Source organism: Pithys albifrons, chromosome 27, assembly GCF_047495875.1.
Source record: "Pithys albifrons albifrons isolate INPA30051 chromosome 27, PitAlb_v1, whole genome shotgun sequence".
NCBI classification, from domain to species: domain Eukaryota; kingdom Metazoa; phylum Chordata; class Aves; order Passeriformes; family Thamnophilidae; genus Pithys; species Pithys albifrons.
The window spans coordinates 5,149,623-5,169,074 of NC_092484.1; the positions used below are offsets into that span (position 1 = coordinate 5,149,623).

Below are 19,452 nucleotides of genomic sequence, written 5' to 3' on the forward strand. Positions count from 1 at the left end.
AAAAGCTCCTCCCTTGGATCAAATGGTGGGACTGTTTCCCTGGAGCCACAGTGGGCACTGACAGGGCACTTGGAGCAACACATCAAAGCAGAGGTGCTCACTCCTTCCCGAAAAACTATTTCTGGATGCTGGTGGCAGCAGGGGAGATTATCTCGGGGCTGCTGGTCTGCATTCCTGGGCTCGGATTTAGGCCTGTGGTATTCCCCACAGGAAGCAAGTCCTTCCCCTCAGCACAGCCCTGGTCCTGCCACGGGGGGTCACACGGGGTGACCCAACGGGGCTGGGCTGTGGCTGCAAGAAGTGGCTCTGCTGTGTCCCTCCTGGATTGTGGGGATCATGGAATTCCAGAATGGCTGAGGCTGAAAGGGACCTTAAAGCCCATCCAGTGACGCTCCCTGCCATGGGCAGGGACACCTTCCACTACACCAGGGTGCTCCAAGCCCCATCCAACCTGGCCTTGGACACTCCCAGGGATGGGGCAGCCACAGCTGCTCTGGACAACCTGTGCCAGGGCCTGCCCACCCTCACAGGGAAGGATTTATTACCAATATCCCACCTAAACCTGAACTCCTTCAGCTTAAAGCCACTCCCTATGTCCCATCCCTCAGTTCCTTGTCCCAGGTCCCTCCCCAGCTCTCCTGGAGCCCCTTTAGGCACTGGAAGGGGCTCTCAGGTCTCCCCAGAGCCTTCTCTTCTCCAGGTGAACACCCCCAGCTCTCCCAGCCTGGCTCCAGAGCAGAGGGGCTCCAGCCCTGGGAGCATCTCCATGGCCTCCTCTGGGTTTGTTCCAGGAGCTCCACATCCTGGTCTTGGTGCCCCAGAGTTGAACACAGAACTTCTGCTGTTGTCCCACACCAACAGCCCACCATAAAAGAAAACACTGCCTGACAGTCACTGAAATGATGCTACACAGCACAGCAATCACCTCATGGAATCTCTCTCCCCTAAACTGTAACACGGGGTACTGGGTGAATTTTTGGGTTTGGGAGAGAGAGAGGGAGAGCCCCAGCGCAGACAGCAGGAGGGAGAAGATGCCTTCTTTGGCCACTGTGGCACAGGGAAAGGTGCTGCTTGAATCTGACTCACTCGAACTCCCCACCAAGACAGCGTGGCTGGGTCATGGCTGATTAAATACAAGCCAGGATTAACAATAACAAGTGAGCCTGACTGAAGAGGTTTGGAAATGAAGTGAGAAACTGCTACAACCAACATTTTCTAACCTCTGACAACTCTTCTGAGCCAGCAACACACGCCTGTATGAACCCCTGACACTCCACAGAGGTTTCAGAGCAGAGCAGAGGCTTTCCAGGACCCCATACACAGAGATGAGATGCAAACCCAGGCTGGATTTCATTCACAAGCTCTCACTCCTTGGAGCCAGTAAATCAAGCAAAAAAATCTCACTGCATTTTGTCATTACCTGGTTCAGTCCTGGCATCCCTGTGTCTCTTCCGAACGTGGAGTACGAGGCTCTGTCACTGCTCTTCCCTGCAGAGGAGAAGAGAAAAGACCAGGGTCTGGGTCAGAGGGAAGGGGAGGTGTTTTGTGTGCCCTCAGCACCCAGACCCTGCTGAGGGGCAAGGCCTGTTCCTGTGAGGCAGCTCCCTCCTCCCTCCATGGAAGGGACAGCCTCTGAAAAACCCTGTGCTAAAACAGGAGCTGCTTTAAGTTCAGGGAGAGCAGGTCCATAAACACCAAACCCCTGAGCTGAGCGGGGCAGGGAAGTGCTCGTGGCCATGGAAACTGGCAGTGTCAGCCCAGAGCCAAAAAACTCCCTGTAGACACCTCCAATCCAGCCAGCTGGACTTGGCAGAGGCAGGGCTGGAGCAAACCAAGCACCAGGATGAGTGACCAGACTCCACAGGCGCTTTCCAGACAACAGGAAATATAATCCCACTGCACGAGAGCTGAGCTCCTGCTCAGCACAACACACTGGTCACCTTCTCCCCCTTTCCTGGTGGAGATTCACCTTTCCAAAGCTCATCCAGATCTGAAGAGCAGGGATTAAGAGAAAACCATTCCCTTCCTTGCCAAGCCCCCACTGTTCAGACTCCTCCTGGCCTGTGGGTTCCTCGCAGCTGGAGCTGGATCCACACAGGAGCAGCCCTGTGCCAGAGGTGCCCATGTGAACTTTATAGAATCCCAGACTGGTTTGGACTGTAAGGGATCTTAAAGCCCATCTCACCCCACCCCTGCCATGGGCTGGGACACCTTCCACCAGCCCAGGTTCCTCCAAGCCACATCCACATCCTTGGACACTCCCAGGGATGGGGCAGCCACAACTTCTCTGGGCACTCTGTGCCAGATGGGAAGAGAGAAGAGGCTGCTCATTTTGTACCCTCAGCATGGAGGCCTTGAACTCAAGGCAAAAACTTCAGAGAAGCTTCCCCCACTACAACCCCCGAACCCAAGCCCCCATTCCCGATGGGAAGGTCGTGGCACATCAGCACCCCCAGCCCTCACCTCCAGTGCCAGCCGGGCCCAGTGGGCGCTGCTGCCCTTTCCTCTCAGAGGCTTAAATGTTAAGTAAACAAAGGTCAGAATGTCAGAGGATGGATCTCCTAAATGACCTAATTTCTAAAAGAGCTTAAGCGCTGGATCTGCCGCAGTGCTGGGCACGTGACATGGGGCACTCAGCAGGCTGTGGCACCAGGTGGGTCACGATTACTCCTAAAGCAGAGGAAAACCAGGGTAATGACATGTGGGTTTGGCTGCACAGCAGCAGCCAGGCCTCCCATCTGATAATACACTGCTGCTTCCATGCCTGGCTGGAATCAGGGATCACAGAATCACAGACTGGTTTGGGTTGGAAGGGACCTTGAAGCCCATTTTCTTCAACACCCATGCCATGGGCAGGGACACCTTCCACTAGATCAGGTCACTCCACACCCCATCCAACATCCTCTGCTGTCACCAGAGAACCTGGACTGAAGCACAGGGCTCCTGGCCATGTGTGGGAAGCTGAAGGGACACTGGGTAAACCCCAGCCATGTGATGTTTAACAAGGGGTAAGTGCCAGATCCTGCCCCTGGAATGGGGGAGCTCTGGATGCACAGACAGACTGGGGGATGAGAGGCTGGAGAGCAGCACCACAGGAAGGGGGTCCTGGTCACTGGCAAGTTGTACATGAGTCAGCAGAGTGTCCTGGCAGCCCAAAGGGCCATCACTGTGTCCTGGCTGGCTGGCAAGGGAGGGGATTGTCCTGCTCTGCTCTGAGCTGGGGCAGCATCACCTCAAATGCTGGGGCAGTTTGGGGGCCACAATGTCAGAAGGATCTGAAGCTATTCCAGTGTCCAAAGGAGGGACACAGACATTGGGAAGGGTCTGAGGAGCAGCTGAGGGCACTGGGTTTGCTCAGCTGGGGCAGAGGACACTGAGGGGAGACTCCTCGGGGGCTGCAGCTCCTCCTGAGGGGAGGTGGAGGGGCAGGCCCTGAGCTCTGCTCTGGGACCAGGGACAGGACCCAGGGAATGGCTGGAGCTGTGCCAGGGGTTGGGATGGATCTCAGGGAAAGGTTCTTCCCCCAGAGGGTGGTGGGCACTGACCAGGCTCCCCAGGGCAGTGGGCACAGCCCCAAGGCTGCCAGAGCTCCAGGAGTGTTTGGACAACGCTCTGGGGGACAGGGTGGGATTGTTGGGGTGTCTGTGCAGGGCCAGGGATTGGACTGGATGATTCTTGTGGGTTCCTTCCAGCTCAGGATATTCAGGAATTCTGTGAATCTGCTGCCAGCTCTGCAGTGCACTGCTCCAAACCCACAACCTTCTCTGGGTGGTCTCTGATGCCTCGTTTGGTTCATGTGACCAGTACCAGCATCTCCTGCGTGTTTGGATCAGTGGGAGCCTCTTGGGATTTGGCAGATTGGGAAAGGGAGGGCAGCCCCCACCCAGCTCCAGCTCCTGTGCCCTCCATCACCCCATAACAAGGGGAAATGCAGCAAAAAGCTCAGCCATAGAAATTCTACATTTAATTTCCTACGGAAACAAGTCAGAAGAAAGAATCAGAAACTTTTCCAGATTGGTAACTCAGCCTATAGAAATTCAAGAAGTCCACAAGTTGGGCAAGAAGTGGCTGAACTTGCCAGCAGAAGGAGCTGTTTCTGCGGGCAGGAAGATGCCACCAGCATAGGCAGCAAACCTGGACTCACCCCAGTCACCCCTTGGCAGCCACAGCTCAGGGCACTGACCAGGAAAGGTGGCAAAGCCCCAGGAAGGAGGCAGGGACAAGGATGGAGGCAGGTCTTGGCAAAAACCCAGCAGCAATCTCCCCAAATGCCATCTTGCTCCTGACAGAATTACTGAAATCCTGCAGACAGGTGTTAAAGGATCTTGTGGGAGGGGGATCAGAAGACATTGGGAATAAATCTCTTGAAGAGGAAAGGGGTTTCCTTTGGAAATCCTCTCTGCTGGATTTACTTCTGCAAATTTTAACATGTTGAGGTGAAGCACAGTGGAGGCACCTGGAGCAAGGTACATCCAGAAACTGTCTGGAAGCATTCAGCACTTCCAGCTCTTCCTGGCACTCCCCTGCTGGGAGTCCTGGCATCCCACTCCTGCCTTTTGCCCCTGCCAGCTCCTTCCCCTCCCCTGCACTTGCCCGTGCTGTCTCCAGCCCTGCTCAACAGGCCCTTTCCCAGCCTCTCTCCTCTCCTCAGCATGTTCCCTCTTGCAGGATCTGGTTGTGCTGGGCTCAGGGAAGCTTCCCCCAGGCCCTGCCTTCACCCAGGGCTTTCAGAGAAACCCCCCACGCCGTTTGTGCTGGCTCCTCCCAAAGGCACATCTGCTCCTGAGGTTCCCACCAGCTCAAGCAGTGACAGGGATTGACTTTGGCACCTGGACTGTGGCAGCATCTCATCTCCACCAGAGCAAACTGCTTAAATAAACTTGTGGCTTTGCTATTTCTCTCCCCAGGACAAGCCCCACTTGCAGACAACAGAACCAGGGAATATCCCATGCTAGAAGGGACCCATAAGGATCATCGAAGTCCAGCTCCTGGCCCGGCAGAGACAACCCAAGAAAAGGAATTTAAGTGCTGCCTGTGAGTTTTTCCCCTACCTGCTGGCAAAACCAGTGCCCCCACACCACCCCATCCCAGCACAGCCCCCACCACCCACCACGTGCCTCCCCCAGCCCTGCACTGATAATACCATTTAGACTTCCAGCCTGGGGAAAAAGGGGAGGAAAAACACAGACAAGGATTAGAAAGGGGGAGGAAAAAAGAATTTAAAAACCCAGGAACCCCAACAACCCCCCCCCATTACACCCATTGTCCAGGAAGACCCCAATCCACAGGCGCTGACAATACCCACCCGATTAGGAACACTGCTCTGAAAGGCAGCTAATTACTAGAAATAATTACTAGAAAGAAATCTGTTACGGCTTATCAGTTTCCTTGCTGTTTAACCAAACCCCTCCCCGCCGTCCCTGCTGAAGATGAATAGTAAATTGTGAAACTGGTGATCTCAGAGAGAAAAACCCTCCTCATCCTCTGGACCGAGACCTTTTGTCACTGCGTTGTGTCCTGGCACCACCTTGGGAGAGCCAGGGCCCCTCCTGGCACCTCTTCCCACTCTGGTCTGGGATGCTCACAACTTCCCAGGATGTCCCTTGTCCTCCAGGAGCAGCACCAAGTGCTCGCCCTGCACAGACACCCCAACAATTCCACCCTGTCCCCCAGAGCGTTGTCCAAACTCTCCTGGAGCTCTGGCAGCCTTGGGGCTGTGCCCACTGCCCTGGGGAGCCTGGTCAGTGCCCACCACCCTCTGGGGGAAGAGCCTTTCCCTGAGATCCATCCCAACCCCCTGGCACAGCTCCAGCCATTCCCTGGGTCCTGTCCCTGGTCCCAGAGCAGAGCTCAGTGCCTGCCCCTCCACCTCCCCTCGGACGGAGCTGCAGCCCCCGAGGAGTCTCCCCTCAGTGTCCTCTGCCCCAGCTGAGCAAGCCCAGTGCCCTCAGCTACTCCTCAGACCCTTCTCCTCCAGACCCTTCCCCATCTCTGTGGCCTCCTTTGGACACTTTCTAATTTACTTATTTTTTACATTTAGGTTATTCCATCCAATGCAACGTATCCCAGAGCTCCTGCCCAGTCAGTCCTGCACACAGCTCTGGTTTCCCCATCGCCTCAGGGAGCTGAAGCTGAGGCAGGGAGGGAATCAACTGAACATTTCCCTTGGACCATCCCCTTCATGAGTGCACAAGGGGCATCACCCCCAGCTCTGGGGGAGCCCTGAGGGCAGGGGAAGGTCAGCTCTGAGAGCAGCTCCCATGTCAGTGTAGCCCTCCCTGCTCTGTGCTGAAGGGGCCTCCAAGCAAATCCCCTTGTGCAGGACGCTGGTTGTTCAACAAAAGAACACGCCTAAGGCCAAATCCAACATCTCTGTGTCCCAGCTTAGGAGATTTCAGTGCTTTCTTTTAAACTGGCTTTGGATGAGGTGTGCACCCTGCAATCCACAGGGATTTCCGTGAGGAGCAGGCAGTGCCCATCCCTCTGGCTGCCAGTGATGCTGTTCCCATGCCGAGACTGCTGCCAGGACTGGTGCCTGATTGCAGGGAATGGCAGGGAATAACAGGGATCCAATCTGCCTGGCCTGTGCACCAGGGCTCTGTGCTCCCCAGCTCCCTCCCCACTGCTCTGGGAGGAGGACCCTGGGCAGGGGAGGAGGGCATGGGCTGATGGCAAAGGGACCGACCACGAGAGGAAAAGGGGCAGGGCTGCGGCCTCACAGGGATTTTGGGGATGTGCTGGCAGTGCCCTGCTCCTGCCAAACTCAGACTTGCTTTCCTTCTCTCCTGGGCCAGTCAAATCCCTCCAGCCCTGCCTTTCCTGCAGAGTTTGCTGGTCATGGAGTTTGCAAAGCCAGCTCCCAGCACAGGGACACACTGGGAAGAAATCTGGATGAACACACATGTCCCACTGCTCCTTTATCCAAAGGGCCACACCACCCTTCAGCTTCCAAACCTCTGTCCTTGCCCCTGCTCGTGTCAGATCAGTTTATGAGTGATGATATGGCTTGTGTGGCAAGGGGACCACCAGCTGCACCAGGGACCTCCCCTTGGGCACTCCATGGCCCCAAAATGCCACCAGCCTGTGGTGGCAGGTGAAGTCTCTGCCCTGGAAAGGATGTGACCACAGCTTTAAAGTTCAGGCTGACAGGAGCTCCTCAGCCCACCAAAGGCTGGTCAGAGCAGAGCCTCTTTTTCTATGTGGAAAATAGAGCCAAAAATCACCATTTAGCTCCATTTCTCCAAGTGCCACCTGGCCAGCAGTGTCACTGTGCTGTGGGAAGGAGCTCACTGTCCCTAAAGCCTGTTGTCTGAGGATGGGGGGCTGCAGCCTGGCCCTGGGACATGCACTGACTTCAGGAACCCCAAATCCAGAGGCCAGGGGTCCCAGGAGGAGACCAGCACCACCCTAACCATGCTCAGAGCCTGTGGCAGCACTGGAAGCCAATGTCCACACTGTCTTTGGGGGGCCTCTTCAGCTCAGCCTCCCTCTCTAGCTGGCAAAACTCATCAGTGTCAACACAGATATTCCTCCCAAAATGATTCTTCCAGCAGTTTCTGATCCTTCTTGAAGAAGTAGAGGTTAAGTGGGAAAGAGATACAACCAACTGATTTTGGAGAAGGGCTTAGGTATCTCACATACCTTTCATTCAACAAGTGCCACATCACATCCATCCTCATCTGATCCCTCCACCTTCTCAAATTTTAAAATTCCCTGTTCCACTCAATTTTCCACTCCCAGTGAGCTTCCTGGCCCAGGGGGACTTTGCTGGCAATCAGGGACTGGCAGCCAAAGTGACACATCTCCAAAACTCTCCCTGCTATTTTGCCACTGCTTTAGCACTACTGTATGCAAAAGCACTATTTTATTTTCCTGCCTCTCCCTCTCCCCTATCCCTCAGCATGTGGCCACTTGAAAAATTTTCAGAAGCAGCTTAGAAAAGAGGAAGAGAAATTCCCTCCCATGGTCTTCCTTGGGTCCATCCTGCTCAGCACACAAGGATGTTTAGATTAGACTGTAGGTTTTGATTGGATATTGGAAGAAAATTCTTCCCTGTGAGGGTGGGCAGGCCCTGGCACAGGGTGCCCAGAGCAGCTGTGGCTGCCCCATCCCTGGAAGTGTCCAAGGCCAGGTTGGACAGGGCTTGGAGCAACCTGGGCTGGTGGGAGGTGTCCCTGTCCATGGCAGGAGGTGGAATGAGATGGACTTTGAGGTCTCTCCTACCCCAAACCATTCCAAAATTTTACTATGAAAACTTACTTATGTATTTTGGAACCTGCTCCAGGAACTGATGCTTTCTACTATACCACACCCAATTTTAGGAACAAAAGGGGACTTTAAAATGTGAGGAGCCTCTTTACCCCTCTGGCTGTTCCCCAGTTAGGCATTGGAGCTCCTGGTGCTGCACCCACAACCCTGTTTGGGACCCTGGGGCGGTACAGCCCTGGATGGCACTCGAAGCATGGACACAGAGTGTGGCTACTGCCCCACAGCCACTGATGGCCCTCAGCTCCAGGGCCTGCCACTGGAGATGACCTGCAGGGGCCGTGGAAGCTGCGGCTCCACGTGCTGGGGACCGGTCGGGCCGGCAGCCGCGCCGGGAGCGCTGGGAGAGCCGCGGCGCCTGCCAAGGCCCGGAGCCCCGGCTTTGAGAGGCAGCCAAAGGCGTCTTCCCTGCACACATCAAAGGGGAAACCTCCGTGTTCCTCCCTGGGCAGCTCCTTCTGGGCTGGAAACTCTCAAGGCTGCCTTGGCCCCAGGTGTGGGATGGGCTGGGCTGGGCCCCCCACGCACATTCCCCCAAACCCTGATGAGCTGTATCAGGGCTCCCTCGTCCTGCTAAGAAACTTCTGCTTCACGACATCCTCCCGGGGCAGAAGACGAGAAGGAACAACTGCCCTTGCAGACGAACGAGGGAGCTGCTTGGAAATGCTCCTCTGCCTGCAAAGGACCCTCAAGGGGCAACTAAACACCATCACCCCAACAGCAGGAGGGGCCAAAGGGGGCAGCAGAGCTGCCAGTGGGCCCCTCACTCTGACACGAACCAGGAGGAGCCAACACATGGCTGCTCCTTTCCCAGCACAACCCTGCTCTGCTCTTCCCCTTTCCAATCAGCTCTGCAGGAGGAACATCCTGTCGTGGGGGGGATTTTCTGTGTCAAACACAACTCCCTCTTTTCATCCCTCCTTTGAAACACGAGCGAGTCCAGCCATGGCACTGCTCCTGCCACACATGCCGGAGGGTTTGAATCACCCCTGTGTGGGCAAAGGTGGGGAGGACTAACCCCAATTCCTGACCTAATGCCATTACAGCTCTCTAAGCCCTTCAGGATGGGTATTTTCTGCTCTTAATCTCTCCTCCCACCCCTGAGCTGGGAGAGGTAACTGGGTGAATGGTCACATGCATCCGGTCACGCAGGATCATCACCCCTGGCACTCGCTGCTCCCTGTGAGCTCCTCACAGTGACCAGCTGGAGTTGGGGATGGAGGAGCCAGGCAAGGCTGCTGGAACCTTGGGAGTCATGGGAAGAGGCCCCTCCAAACCCCACTGCAGTGAGGGGAGCATCCCAGCTCTCTGCAGGGGCTGCCAGGCTGGGAAGCAACACAGCCACCAGCCCCTTGCAAATCACAGTCACTGAGTGGGTTAGGTTGGAAGGGACCACAGTGGGGTCAGCAGTTCCAGCCTCTCTGCCCAAGCAAGGTCATCCCTTTAAGTTCTTAATGTTGTCCTAAATCCTTAACAATGAGCATGTCTTCTCTCTCCCTCATTCCTGGTGCTCTCTCACCCAATTAGAAGCTCCCAGGAGCACACTCAGCTCATCCTGTGCCAGCATGGCAGACACTGATCTCTGCTGCTGCCTCTGGGTGCTACTGCAAAGTAGGGAAAAATAACCACCCACATAAAACATGGCAGCTGTCACACACATTGGACACTGATGAAACCCTCTGGATAACAGCTCCCTGGACTCAGCTTGGAGAACACCTGGAGCATGTCCCACATGGGGAATGGCAACACTGCTCCATGCAAACGCTCCCACCACCATGGGCCAGTCAGTGCCATGTGTCCCCTGCTCTGGGGACCTGCCAGGCAGCTGGAAGGCACTTACCCACGAGTCCTGCTCCCAGGAATGGTGACGAGGAGATGCTGTTGTGGGATGGTATGTCCCGGTGCTCACCATAGTGGGGGCCTTCTCCATAGCTCTGCTGGGACAACACCGGAGAGTTACACTGGGGAGAGGGGATACTGAGCCAAATCCCAAAACATGAGGCTGTCAGAGCCCAGCCTCTCCCAGGAAGGGGCAAAGCCAAAGGCTCTTTGTAAAAAGGGTTTTTATCCTCATGCCAAGGGAGAGCTGGGCAGTGCAGCCAGGAGAATGTGGTGTGGGGAGAGAATATGGCAGCACGGTTTGCCCCATGCTCAAAGTTCTCAGGCAGTTTGGCACCCACCAAGTGAGAGCCAGGCAGCCCCTCCCTGAGCCAGGGGGGGCAAGAGGCAAGGAGAAGGCTGGATAAATTCTAAATATACAAATGAGAGCTGACACGACAGTGCCAGCTCCACTGCTGACCAGGGCGGAAAGGTGCCATTATAAAAATGAATCCCACAAGCCCACACGACATGAGCATCTGCCAAAACAACACTGTTTCCATTAAGTTCATGTCTTTTTTCTCTTCTCCTTCCCAGGTCTGAGTCATGAGCTGTTGCAGCTTCAACTCCCTCCCTGCTAAACCCTTCCTTGTCCTCCATCCCCACTGAGGCCACCTTGGCTGGATGATGTGGTGGATCTCGTTCTTGGCTCCTGAAGTGCCCAGAAAGTTTTGTCACTAGGTGAGAACCCTCAGCCCACTCAATCGTGACCCCATTTGGGGACCTGTCCCACCCTCCAGCAAGGACCCCCCTCTCCCACACCAACAGTGGGTGCAGGGAGGGGAGATGCCTCAGCAGCCATGGGAGCCCAGCCTGGTGCAAGTCTGGGGGAATTTTTGGAAGAGAAACCTTCTCCAAGGGAACTTCAAGGCAGCAAACCCTGGGCAGATGAGGACAGGGGACCCCTCTCCCTGCTGTCACCTCCTCAGGTTCACACCACACCCAAAATGGGGCAAGAAAAGCTGTTCCAGGGTCAGACCCAACACTCTGGAAGGCCTGGGAAAGCCCCAGTTTGTTTTGGTTGGAGCTCAGGGTTTGTGCTTTGTCCTTACCCTTCCTTGGTCAAATGCGGAGCTGTTTTGATCTCCCGTTCCCCAGGAACCTGATCCCGGCCTTTCATCCAAGCCTACCGAAAAACAGGAAGAACAAAGGTTACTCTTTGCTTTATCAGCAAAGCCTCAAAGGTGTTCTCGTAAAATTAACTCTTCCTTCTACAAACAAAACAATATTTTCATTAATAAACCACTTCCACTTGGCGTGACTGAGACTCCCCTCTCCCTCCTCACCCTCCCACTCCCGCTGGGATTTATTCCACAAACTTCAAAGCAAATCCCACCACAGCCTGGAAATGTTTCAAAACACGGGACAGTGGGAAGAGGAGAAACAAGTATTTTAACTCCTTTATTCCAGAGAGCACCCATCAACCTCTTTCATCCCAGAGACCGATGGTGAAGAGGACTGTGAGTCAAAAACACTTTGCACCCATCCTGATGCTGCAGCAGAACCCAACTTTTGCCCATGGTGCCACAAGGTCATGGACCAAACTCTCTTCTCCATTGCACCTGAGCAGAATAAAAGAGCACACAGAGCCAAAATCCTCGCGTGGGACTGGCTGGGGGTACAATGTTACACAGTCACACCCATTCTGGGGTTTTCTTTAAGCCCTCCATGGTTACCTGGAGGAAGGTGTGATGTCAGCATGGGCCCATCAGAGCACATTCCTGTTCATCTCAGCTTTAGCCCTCCAAGCACATCCCTGGAAAAAGGGGAACGGACCCAAATGGCACAGGACCAGCGAGGAGGATTTTGCAATGTGCCTGCACAGCCTGTGGTGGGAATCAGCTCTTTTCATCACCTGCCAGGTCCACCCAGGCTGCACCTCTGGGGCTGTCGGCACATGAGGCACCCAGGAGAGCCAGAGAATCATGGAATGGCTTGGGTGGGAAGGGACCTTAAAGATCATCTCATTCCACCCCCTGCCATGGGTGGGAAACACCTTCCACTAGCCCAGGTTGCTCCAAGCCCCATCCAATGTGGCCTTGGACACTTCCAGAGATGGGGCAGCCACAGCTTCTCCGAGCAGCCTGTCAGAGCCTCACCACTCTCACAGGGAGGAATTTTTTCCTAATATGCCATCTCTCTGCCCTCTGGCAGTGGGAAGCCCTTCCCCCTGGTCCCTGTTCAGCTATCCCAGATCCCCTTCAGGGAGATGCATATGCTCACCAGGACACAAAAATCCTGGGGTGTTGCATGAGCAAAGCTCCCACATGGCCAGCTGATTCCAAGACTGCACAGAATGAGCATTCCCTGCAAAACAGCCTCAACCTGACTTGGCAACAGGATTTCCGACTGTGCTGATCCATCTCCCACTCTGGTGGGTGACCAGGGGTCAGTATCCCCACATTTAAAGGCTCGTGGGACTAAATCCAGGGATTCTCAAAGGGGGCTGGGCAGGGTGGGAGCATCATCTCTGAAGATGCTGCAGACAGGGAGAAATGCCAGCCCTGCAGGAGGCTGTGCAGCATGGACGGCTCTGGCTGGAGCCAGCTCTCTGCTCCAGCTCATGGGAACCCCAGCCCCACACAGGGGTCATGGCCACATGCACCATGGAGCGACATGTGACCCTCCTGCAGCATCCAGGAGCACCCTGAGACAGCACTGGGGGCCCAGGGGCTCTCCCTGTGCTGGCTCTTCCAACAGCCACAGTGCCAGCAGGGATGGCCCTTCCAGGTGCCCCAGGATGCTTTGTGGGGACAGGGGGTGTGTGGGAGCAAGGACAAGGGGGCAGGGGTAGGGGGACAGGGCTCACTCCCATTCCAGCTCAGCAAAGCTGATTATTATGGCAAACATGCCACGGATTTGTCTCCTTTGCTCCCCTCACTGTTCATTTAACCAGAAACTTCTTTCAAATTACATCCTTCTATTTCGGTGCCTTTGTGTTAATCATTTCCCCAGAGAATTGGTGTTTAATTGCTGTCTAATTTGCATAATTATGCATATTAATCTACACACCTAATGAATATTCATAATTCTCATTTAGATTTTGTTTTCTAATCAAAAATTTCCAATGTGATTACTGTGCAGAGCAGGGATAAGCCTCTAATAATACCTTGGATACTGGGGAGAATTACTGCAAATTCTCCCACCTCCTACTTCCTAGAATAAACTTTTGCTTTGCTAATGTGTTTTTCCAAAGCAGTTCATCTGCAATCCCTGCAAACCCCAGCGAGGCAGAGGGCAGAGACGCTCCTTCGAGTCATTTTGCTGTCACGGGTGGTTTTAAAGCGCCCCAAGGGTCAGGGCGAAGGCACGAGCAGGATTTGCAGCCTCGGACATCCTTGGAATGCTCGTCCCTCTGCGCTGGAAGGACAAGGACTGCAGCACCACAGTGCCCAGGAGGAACCCCAGGAGCCTCAGAGCCATGGGGGCAGCCAAGCCATGGGGGTCCTGATCCCCACAGCCAGCCCTGCCCCATGCAGGATGGGGGGTTGTGGGTCCTGGATCATCCTGATGTCACGCAGAGCCCCTGGTCCTGTCACCAACCCAACCCCCAGAGCACCTCCCAGGCCAGAATGTGCCAGGAGAGGATCCTCAGTGGGACAGGCTCTGGAGCGCCCTGGGGTGCCTGGAAGCCCAGGGTAAGTTTTGCCCAGGTTGGGGACTCTCCCTCATTTGAATAACCCTTCAGATATCCAAGAATCTTCGGATATCCCCTTCAGATATTCCAAAACAGCCTGGACACAATCTGGTGCTATGTGCTTTGGGATGATCCTGCTTGAGCAGGGAGGTGGGACCAGATGACCCACTGTGGTCCCTTCCAACCTGACCCATTCTGGGATTCTGTGTCACAATTTCTGAAAAAAAAAAGAATCCCTGCCAGGTCTCAGCAAACTGGTCTAGTGGAAGGTGTCCCTGTCCATGGCAAGGGGTGGGATGAGATGAGATTTGAGGTCCCTTCCAAGCCAAACCATTCTAGGATTCTGGGATTCTGTAACCCCCAGGGAAGATCCAAAGGCCTCTTGTACCCTCCAGAGAGTTCCAGTGGCTGCCAAGATGAGGTGAGGTTATCACTCTCCCACCCACGTGGCAAAGAGCATCCCATGGCTCTGGAAGCAGCCCAGGCTCTGCTGCCTATGAAGGTGCCCATGCCAGCTCTCTGTCTGACTTCTCCTGGAAAACAAGGTCTTGCACCTTCCTCAGGCTGCAGCCGCCAGCGTGAAAGGTGCTGGCAAAAATTTCCCATTTTCAGCCTGCAGGTGTTTTAAGAACTCAGGATTTCTGAGCTGAAGCCAGGAAAAAGCAGACTGCCCGCGTCCGACGTCTGGCATCTGTGCTGCAGTCGCTGCCAGCCTGCGCTCCCCTCTCTCCAGGCTGGAAGGAGCTGCAGTTTGGCAGCAAATGCCCTGTGAGATCCCAGGGCTTGGCTAAAGGCAGGTGCCTCTGGAAAAGCTTCCATTGGCAGGGTTTGCTCATTCGCACCACAGAGCCCCCCAACATGGTGTCACTCCCCAACACGGTGTCACCCCCCAACATGGTGTCACCCCCAAACACGGTGTCACCCCCCAACATGGTGTCACCCCCAAACACGGTGTCACCCTCAAACATGGTGTCACCCCCAAACACGGTGTCACATCCAAATGCTGCCACACCTCCCCCTGCCCAGGCACAACTGGCACTGAGCACCCAGGCTGCACCCAGATGGAGGGAGAGGAAGAAGAAGGGCCAGGAGAGGGAAGCTGTGGTGGGAAGGACATGGCTCAGGCAGCCCAGTGCTGGCACCTCTGGGGCTCCCCCATGGGCAGCCCACCCAGACCCCTCTGTCCCAGCAGCTCTGGAGGTGACCCAGGTACACAGGGAAGGGCCAGAAGCACCTTGAGATGCCTGGCAATGTTTCCTGCCTACAGGCATTGCTCATGTGCTACCCCAGGTGGGACAAAGATCCCACGGGCATCTCCCATGCCCTCAACTGCCTCATCCTTGGGCACAGATCTGTGTCAAACACACACAGCTCTGGCCAAAAAGATCATCAGTCCAAGACACCAAGTGATATCCAGTCCAAAGGGCTATGGAGATACTTCCAGGGCTGGAGACCCTCTGCTCTGGAGCCAGGCTGGGAGAGCTGAGGGTGTTCACCTGGAGAAGAGAAGGCTCTGGGGAGACCTGAGAGCCCCTTCCAGTGCCTAAAGGGGCTCCAGGAGAGCTGGGGAAGGACTTTGGACATGGGATGGAGGGACAGAACAAGGGAGAATGGCTTCCCGCTGACAGAGAGCAGGGATATTGGGATATTGGGAAGTTATTTTTCCCTGTGAGGGTGGGCAGGCCCTGGCACAGGTTGCCCAGAGCAGCTGTGGCTGCCCCATCCCTGGAAGTGTCCAAGGCCAGGTTGGACAGGGCTGGGAGCAACCTGGGCTGGTGGAAGGTGTCCCTGCCCATGGCAGGGGTGGAATAAGAAGAGCTTTAAGGTCCCTTCCAAGCCAAACCATTTCACAATTCCACGATTCAGTGATTGAAAGCTCCCATGGCACCAAACTGAATTATGTTTGCACAAGTGAGCTCCAGCCCAGCGCATCCCAGTGCTGGAGCAGTTGGATTGCCACCCTTCCAGGTGCTCTCCCTAGTGCAGGGGTGGTGAGTTTTGGAGATGCCCACGTGCCCATGCTGCTGGCAAGAGCCAACTTGATTTTAAAATAACCCCATTTCTCAACTACTCAAGGCACACTCTCCAATTGAGAAAAGACAAAAATAGGCACTACCTCCTCTCGCCATTAATACAGTTATTAAACCTCGTACAGATTAATTGTGCATTTTAATAACCCTGGGCATGAATATTCATAACACATTTCTTGCTCATGTTCTAATTAAAACATACTAATAGAATAAGATGTAGCTGTCAGACAGTCATTTTTTTTCTTATGATTTTTCTGCTGCAGCCAAGAGAAGCTGATAGACAAGAGCTGTCCTAGGCTCCAGCAAGGATAAAAATAATTTAACCATGTTGAGGCTCAGGAAAAAAGTCCTTCCTGCAGCAACAAGCCACAGTAACAGGCTATGGACAAGTGCCTGGTGACCCAGGGCACTGGGAGTTGTTCCCCATCCAGGAGGAACGGAAGCACTGTGGTCACACAAACAACAAAACAAGGGTAGAGAGTGACAGGACAAGGGGGACTGTTTTAACCTAAAGGAGGAGACATTTAGTTTAGATGTGAGGAAAAAATTCTTCCCTGTCAGGGTGCACAGGTTGGCCAGAGAAACTGTGGCTGCCCCATCCCTGGAAGTGTCCAAGGCCAGGTTGGATGGGGCTTGGAGCAACCTGGGCTAGTGGGAGGTGTCCCTGCCCATGGCAGGGGGTGGAATGAGATGGGCTTTAGGTTCCCTTCCAACCCAAACCATTCCAGGATTCTGTGAAAAGGCATTACAAGGGTGTAGGGTTTTGTGATCTATCCCACATCCCACATCCTGTCTTCTCAGTGTTTTCCAGCTGCCATCCATGGGGTCCCTGGAGCTGAAAATGCTGCCCCAAGAGATGCTGCTCCGGATTCAGTGACCAGAGCACCCAAACCTACCTCGGCACAGGTGCTGGTCCTCGAGCCAGCCTGAGCCCTGAGGTGTTTAATAGCTCTGAACCCCACAATGTGAGCACAGCAGCAGGACAGGGCTTGGGAGGGAGCGTGGCTCTGTGTCAGACTGTGCTCTGACCACCAGGAGATGACCAAGCGCTCCCCAAGGTACAGCTTTGGTATTTAGGCCAAGGTCCTGAGATGGATAAGGTCAGGAGTTGGACTCGATCCTTATGGGTCCCTTCCAAAGCAGATTCTGTGAAAGGTCTTTCAAAACAAGCTCAATCCCCAATAACTGCTTTGTGAGCAAAGCTCAAGGAGTGTGGATCCAGAGGACACGCAGCAATGCAGAGCAGGACATTTTGCTCCTGACACCTCTCAGACACCAATTGTACAGCAAGATCCAGAGTTTCTGCTCTTAAATCCTGCCCCATGGGATACTCTGAGGAGAGGACACACTACTGCAAAGGTGTGGTCCTGGTCCAGACTGCTTGAATCATGGAATGCTTTGGGTTGTGAGGGACCTGAAAGCTCATCTCACTCCAACCCCTGCCATGGGCAGGGACACCTTCCACCAGCCCAGGTTGCTCCAAGCCCTGTGACTCGAAATGACCCAAAGGCACCTCGTTTTCACTGTCAGGAGAAGGATGCAGTGATGGAACCACCACAAGTGGCAGTGGGGACACTGCTGGGGTTGCTGTGCTGCTTGAGCTGGGGCTGAGCCAAGCTGACCATCTCTCTCCCCCAGCAGCCCCTGCCCCCACAATCTGCCAGTGTCCAAGCCCTCTCCCTAATCTGATTCCATCAAAACCACTAGACCAGGCTTTTTTTTTTTTAAATTCTATTAAAAATATTTAGGCCAAATCCCTCGCATGGCTGGAGAAGGGTCAGAAGCAACCACAGCTGCCACGAAGGTGGCAGTTTCCATCTCCAAAGGTCTACAGACCACTCTGTGCCCATAGTGGGGCTTTGAGAGCCGGGTGGCAAATCCAGCTCTGCAGTGGTGCCCGTGGGCTGGAGCAGGACAGGGATGTGGTGGCAGCTGGAGTAAAAACCCCACAGCCAGCAGCCCACAATGCTCACGGAATACACTCAGAATAATCAGGGAATGGTTTGTGTTTGGATGGACCTTAAAGATCATCTAGTTCCAAACCCCTTGCCATACCCCCTTCCAAGTCCCTTTCCAAGCTCCAGGAGAAGTCTGGGGAACTCTGTTCCCCACCTGCCTCCCTGGGAGGGGGGACAGCACAAGCCACCACGGACAGGGACAGCGGTGCCACCGTAATTTGATTTGAAACAGAGGTGACAGAAGGCTGCTTGATAAACACTTCCAAATTAAGCAGCTTTGTGTCCTAATCGCTCTGGCGATCAGCCTCACAGCAAAATCTCTGCTAAAAGGGATTGGAAATCAATAAAATTAGTCGACTAGTAATTAGCTTTAGTCCCAGGCAAACCAGTAAAGTTGTTTTTCCTGGCCAGAGTTGGCTCCTTGGAGCCACCACTGCCACTCAGCAAGGAGCAACCCACCCAGGCACCCCAGGGAAAAGCTCAGGAGTGCAAGCAGAACCCCTGTGAGGAAAAACAGGGTGCTGGAAGCAGCTCCCAGCCCTGCTTGTTTATTTACCAGGCCTGTCTGCCCCCAATAGGAAAAAACAGCTGTGAGTGGAGCTGTTTACAGGACGTCGATTGTGGACGGGACTATACAATTTGGTCACTTCCTTTTCCCGGCGCACAACAAAACAATTAGGAAAAAAAAGGGGGGGTAAAAAACCCACCTCGAACACCTGGAGGGTAGCACGGGGTCCCTGATAATGCCACCCCAGAGGGGTGCTCATGGGGCTGCTCAGGGGGGTGTTTTATGCCTTCCACTGCTTTGAAATTTGAGGTTGGACCAAAACTGATTGGGACAGTGAGACTCAGCTGCTCTGCTGCCATGGGAGTGTCCAAGGCCAGGCTGGACAGGGCTTGGAGCAACCTGGAATAGTGGAAGGTGTCCCTGCCTATGGCAGGTGGCACTTCTCTCTGTGACCAAGGACAGGACCCAGGGAACGGCTGGAGCTGTGCCAGGGGGTTGGGATGGATCTCAGGGAAAGGTTCTTCCCCCAGAGGGTGGTGGGCACTGACCAGGCTCCCCAGGGCAGTGGGCACGGCCCCAAGGCTGCCAGAGCTCCAGGAGTGTTTGGACAACCCTGGGGGACAGGGTGGAATTGTTGGGGTGTCTGTGCAGGGCCAGGGGTTGGACTGGAGGGTCCTTGGGGGGGGTCTTTTCCCACTCAGGGTTTCCATAAGCAGATGCTCTGGACCAGGACAGCCAAGGGCAGCAACTCCATCCCCCAGACCAAGGACCACAAATGGGGACACACACAACTGTACCCACATTAAACACACCAGAGTCTATGAACACAAATCCTTGCATGATTTTGGGGGCAGATTCTGACTATTTATCTCTCTGGTGATGAATGAACAGAGAACTCAAAGCCAAGACAGACACATCCACCCCCCACCCACCCCTGGTCCTGGGAAGCACCTGCTGCTGCCTCCCCCCTCCCCAAACACACACTCAGATAATTTTTGACTTAAAAAAAGCTGATGCCACCACTTGGGTGATCATTTAGCATCTGCTCTGGCATCTCCTGAGCTGTATTCCAGCTCAGCAGTTTCTGCACGCTCAGAGATGGGTTTCAGGAAATCTTTGGGGCTGGGGAAAGATGGGAGAGAACCAGGAAAAGAGTGGGGAGAAATGATCCATTCC

General features: G+C 54.6%; 1 protein-coding gene across 17 annotated transcripts in view; it reads right to left on the reverse strand.

Moving 5' to 3' along the window:
* TCF3 (transcription factor 3) overlaps positions 1-19,452 on the reverse strand; it is a 96,236-nt gene that overhangs the window by 36,869 nt on the left and 39,915 nt on the right. For 12 of the 17 annotated variants that reach the window (XM_071578369.1, XM_071578368.1, XM_071578366.1 and 9 more), the window contains exons 4-6: positions 11,196-11,269; positions 10,106-10,202; positions 1,421-1,488 (exon numbers count right to left, since the gene is read on the reverse strand). In XM_071578369.1, coding sequence (XP_071434470.1) covers positions 1,421-1,488; positions 10,106-10,202; positions 11,196-11,269 — 239 coding nt within the window. The remainder of the gene's footprint in view (positions 1-1,420; positions 1,489-10,105; positions 10,203-11,195; positions 11,270-19,452) is intronic. The other 5 variants (XM_071578371.1, XM_071578370.1, XM_071578364.1 and 2 more) reach the window with 1 other exon arrangement.